This window comes from Euphorbia lathyris, chromosome 1, assembly GCF_963576675.1.
Source record: "Euphorbia lathyris chromosome 1, ddEupLath1.1, whole genome shotgun sequence".
Lineage (NCBI taxonomy): Eukaryota > Viridiplantae > Streptophyta > Magnoliopsida > Malpighiales > Euphorbiaceae > Euphorbia > Euphorbia lathyris.
The window spans coordinates 41,265,941-41,271,437 of record NC_088910.1 but is presented as its reverse complement, the minus strand read 5'-3'; the positions used below and the strand labels follow the sequence as shown (position 1 = coordinate 41,271,437).

The following is a 5,497-nucleotide window of genomic DNA, read 5'->3' as shown; positions in this document are numbered from 1 at the left end:
TTTAGTTCTAATTTATACAAACAACTGGTTTATATATACCAGTTGGTGGACAAATTCATTCTGATTCTACCTCATATTCATGTCCTTTAATTGTGATCTGTGTAGTGCATTGACCGATTCTTTCTGATTCTACCTCATCATCTTTTTTCACTTGTGTTTCCTGCTTTTCATTTACCTCTTTCATGTCTTCTATTTCCCTTTGATTATTCATTGAATAATATTAATTAATTCCTTCAAATGGAGAATAAGGAGACACAAGCTTGATTAGCATTAAGCCATAATACTGTTCATAGTTCCGATTAAAATAAACTCATATAGAAACTTTTTTAGTGTACTAAAAAACAAGCTCAAAAGAGAGACTTTGCGGTACATAAAATGCAAAGACTTTGCAGTACATAAAATAAACTCATATATACTGTTCATACCGCTAAATTTGGATCAGTTGACTTGTAATCAGATCTACTACCATTAAAAACTGTTCACAGATGTATCCCGTTTTTAAAACTATTAAAATCCATCTTGCAATTTATCTATAAAAACTAACCCCTTCTCTAAACCTAACATAGAAACAAATATTCACAAAAAGGAGAAGAAAATGTCTGGTTTAAGCTTATCAGAAGAAAATGTAACCTCTTCCTCCTTCCCATTAACCATAACATCCTTTTTCTTAGCTTTATCTTTCTTACTCATCCTGCTGAAATGGTCTTCATTTCGCAAAAAGAAGTCTGGTCTACTACCGCCTTCTCCACCTACCTTTCCAATCATAGGAAATCTTCACCAATTCAGCTCGTATCCTCATCGTACTCTTCGAAAATTGGCTGAAACCTATGGCCCCATCATGTTGCTTCACCTGGGTAGCGTTCCAGCTCTTGTTATCTCATCAGCAGACATGGCTCGTGAGATCATGAAAACCCATGATATTATCTTCTCAGACAGGCCTCAATCAAAAATTCTCAAAATAGTTACATATGACCAGAAAGGTATCGTCATTGGTCCATATGGGGAGTACTGGAGACAGATGAAAAGCATAGCTGTTCTTCATATATTAAGTACCAGAAGGGTACAATCCTATAAACATGTAAGGGAAGAAGAGATAAATTCAATGATTGAGCACATTAAATCTTCTTCTTCCTTGCCTGTCAATTTAAGTGAAATCTTGGGGAATACCACTAAGGATATAGTGTGTAGAATAGCTTTAGGGAGGAAGTACGGAGAAGCAGTAGGAGGAACGAGCATTAAAGATCTAATAAGAACCAGTGGCGAAAATTTTGGGTTTTTCGATGTTGGGGACTTTATTCCATGGCTTGGTTGGGTCAGTAGTGTTAAAGGTTTGTATGCTAAAGCTGAGAAAGCAGCTAAAGAGTGTGATGAGTTCTTTGACAGTGTAGTTGATGAACATGTTGCTAAAGATAATTGGAAAGGTGAATCCAAATATAAGGATTTCGTTGACGTTTTACTTTGGATTCAAAAAGAAAATATTGTTGGTTTTCCTATTGATAAAACTAGCATTAAGGCTATCCTCGTTGTAAGTAACTATTCCTTTTCCTCCCAAGTTAATTATAGCTTCATGAAAAAAGAAAAGAAATTTAAGGTAAAAGATTCTAATAAATAAATTTTCTTGTGTTTCTGGTAGGATATAATTTCCGCAGGTACAGATACTACATACGCTGCTTTGGAATGGGTAATGGCAGAGCTCTTACAGCATCCAGAGGCGATGAAGAAGCTTCAGAATGAAATAAGAGAAATCGCCAAAAACAAATCAGAAATAATAGAAGATGATCTCCATAAACTCTCTTACTTAAAAGCAGTTATAAAAGAAACTCTACGTTTGCATCCTCCGCTTCCATTACTAGTTCCTCGAGTTTCAACCCAAGATGTGAAAGTACAAGGGTTTAATATTGCACGAGGAACTCGAGTGATTATCAGTGCTTATGCAATAGGAAGAGATCCTGCATTATGGGATCGAGCTGAGGAGTTTGTACCAGAAAGATTCTTGAATAGTACCATTGATTTCAAAGGACAAAACTTTGAGTTGATACCATTTGGAGCTGGTAGGAGACTTTGTCCAGGAATTCAGTTTGCAATGACCACAAATGAGCTTGCATTGGCAAAATTATTGCATAAATTTGATTGGAAATTGCATGGTGTAGAAACAATACATGATTTAGATATGACCGAGACAGATGGTACCACATCCCACAAAAAAATCCCTCTTCTTGCAATTGCTACTCCATATCCATCTTCCTAATGTGGCTATGTAATTTTTTTTCTTTTATATATTTTCTTCATATTGCTCAAAATTATGTCAAGTGTATTTTATGATCCAGTCAATGAAATGCTAAACATAAATAATGGGAACTTTGTTCACATCATACAATATCAATGGTTTTTTTTTCATAATATTATTATTACTACTATATATGTATATGATTTTTCCAACATTTTGAATATCTCTAAAACTAGATATATAAAACAAAACTATGAGTTCAAATAAGAAACCAATACAATTCTAATAAATATAGTTACTGCTTGAAAAGTTAAATTTATAAATAATAAGTATATGTCAAGTATTCACTTCAACCCAAAACATAATTTCCAACAAAAAGAATATTTATAACATTAAACTTCACAAAGATAATCTTAAAAGTCTCATAATCTTAAAATAAAGCTAATCTAATAGAAACCATTCTAAACATGATATTTCCACATATTGACTGATCTGAGACCACGGTCGCTAATCACTTAATTTGTAAGATAGTGGTGGCAAGGAGTGAGCTGCCAACTCAATAAGATAATTAATTAAATACATGATACAACTACATGCGCATATAAAAGTTTTCATGTATTTAATTGATAGGTTATCAAGCAACATTTTCACTAGTTAATATACACATTGTAAATAAGAGATAGACAATCTTAGAACTGCAATCAAGGCCATCATCCTAGTAAGTACCTCTTCTTTCATTCCCAATCATATCCAGCTACTTTTGAATTATTATACAAATACTCAATTATATAAGTTTCTAAAAAACTTAATACCTGAGTCGCCTTTGAACTTGTCCGGTTTTATCACTTAGCCCACCCTCAAACTCAACAAATATAATACCGCCTACTGTGTTGGTCAAAATATAGAAACTAATAAATTAGTTACCTGAGATAATAATACTGAACCATATTTTTGAACCTTACCTGTGGCCCTAAACTTTTTAATCAAATGGTTTATTTACAAAAACATAAGTATCCTAACATGTTAAATGAGTTGATGGGTGTTGGGTCTGGTCTAATTTTCTGAGTAAAATTCTAGTATTTGCTCACATGTGTGGAATAGACCTTCAGAGTACACTCTGATGCCAAATTTAATGACGAATAAAAGTGGAATATTGCCATAATAAAGACTCAAAGCAAATGTTACCCATTTATAGGTTGCCTAATGTATGAAAGTACAGTTCTGCCTATGGACTGAGCGGTGTGGCGGTTATGTCGTTCCGACTCCTTATGAGATTCCTTATGTTATTGAGCCTTTTATATTTTGATGGGCTATGAATTGGACTTCTGTTTATATTTGGTATGAAACAAATGTTCTCTCACCCCTTGTTTACTCTCATTTCAAGCATTGGTGTGCAGAGGAGTTTTTAGTGACTTCTGTCTTTTACACTTATTTGATATTTAATTGTTGTTGATTAATGTTTGATTTAAAACTGAAAGTCACATATATTGACCAAAAAGTATATAAACTTGTGTTGAGTCATAGGGAACTTTTCGTATTCAGTACTCCTTGACTATAAGGTGCAAAAACTATAGTTTACTAGGGTTTGAGTCCCATAATGGATCTTCGGCTTAGTCACACTTCATAATTCTTCTTTTTTTTCTTTCATGTATGTATTTTATTTATTTTCATTGTGTCTCATTTCAGTTCACCTATCCAATCACCCTGTTTAGAGCTTTTTAGACTTTTTTTTCTCTTTTTCCAATGAAATAAATCCTTGGAGCATGTTGGGCAGTAGATTCGAGCACTGCCATCACCGATGCGTTCGAAAAAAGTTTCCATTGTTGACAAATTTTCTAGCATATTACCGCCTAAAGATGTGGCCTTAATAGCTATTGTATATCAAGTTGGAGGGAATTATACACTAGAGGATCTTGGGCCCGAGATCCAAGTGAATAGTCGAATATCGAGCAATGCCTTCATTATCTATGAGGCATACCACACCTGTAGATTTCGTGTCCATTTGTTTCCATTCTTTCTAGAGGTTCTTTGAGATATGTGTTGAAATAATAAACTTATAATTAATAGCCTTTAATTTGGTTCAGTGTATTGTCCAAGAGTCATTTCTGTATTTATCAAGAGTTGTATTGTTTCACAAAAAGTCATCTGTATTTATAGAGAGTTAATGTTGTTTACTAAGAGTCTGTAATGTATAAATACCTATCAATACAAGTAGTAAGGCAAGAGAATTTTCTTCCAGCAATTATACTCTTCCTCTGTTACCTGTGAAAGTTTATTTATTTGATCCAACAAATTGGTATCAGAGCCAGACAAAAATTCTTCTGAAAATTGAGAATCATGATGCAAAGAGAAATCACGATTGATTCATGGGAGATCAAGTCCGAGATTTGGAAAGCTATATGCTCTTGCATTAATCACATCAAAGAACAAGTCGATTCTTTAACCTTCGAGGAGATCAGGAGGTTGTTGGAAAATGATTTGGGATTGTAGAAATATGCTTTGGATGTACAAAAGAAATTTGTCATGCAACGTCTGGTGGAATCCTTAGAAAATGATGATGATGAGAATTCTGAGGATTTAGGAGAAATTAAGGTACAAGAAAATGTATCAGATGATGAGGAGAAATCAGAAGATTCTCCTGTGATTGGCTTTTTGCCAGAAACTGATCCAGTCAGTAAGAAGAAAGAAGTTCCAAGTAAGAGCAGCATTACCAAGGCCATATTGAAGAAAGATTCTTATATTAAAGCCAATTGGACTATAAATTTGCACTTGATCCATATAAGAAATATATAAGCAATCTGTTAGATGAGACATTTCTATGGGTTAATGAGAATTCAGAGTCTTCAGACAGAGAGATTGATGAGGACAACGAAGATAGAGATGAAGTAAAACCAAAGAATAAAATTAGTGAAAAGCAAAAGGTGCAAAATTCAGAAGTATCTAAAAAGAGAAAGATGATTGAAAATGAAGTCAAAGCATCAAGCGAGAAGCAAAGCAAGCATGTGGAAGAAGAAGCAAAGGACAACAGAAGTGCAGAAGGTATTGAGAAAGCCTCTGATAAAATCAAGCAAGTGCCTGAGAACAAACGTGAGGCTAAGCTAATCAAGGAACTCAATGAGATATTTTCCAAAGAAGGATTGTCATCAAAAGCATATGAAAAAGAAGTCAAGGAAGTTGAAAAGAGAAAGGAAAGAGTGAAAGAACTCGAGGTCATTGGTATGAGTAATGTTGTATCAAGTTCATGTGGAAAGAGTGAAAGAACTACTAGTT

General features: G+C 33.9%; 1 protein-coding gene across 1 annotated transcript; it reads left to right on the top strand.

Moving 5' to 3' along the window:
* The first annotated feature begins 595 nt into the window (after window positions 1-595).
* Window positions 596-2,248, top strand: LOC136232814 (cytochrome P450 736A117-like). Its single transcript, XM_066022276.1, has 2 exons — window positions 596-1,525; window positions 1,634-2,248. Exons 1-2 carry the CDS (start codon window positions 596-598, stop codon window positions 2,246-2,248), a joined length of 1,545 nt encoding a protein of 514 aa, XP_065878348.1.
* Window positions 2,249-5,497: the final 3,249 nt, after the last annotated feature.

Bases quoted from the DNA above. Each gene is read 5' to 3' on its own strand.
- LOC136232814 (XM_066022276.1), top strand. From the start codon at position 596: ATGTCTGGTTTAAGCTTATCAGAAGAAAATGTAACCTCTTCCTCCTTC. The intron at 1,526-1,633 runs GTAAGTAACTAT...TGTTTCTGGTAG, and splicing joins GCATTAAGGCTATCCTCGTT to GATATAATTTCCGCAGGTAC.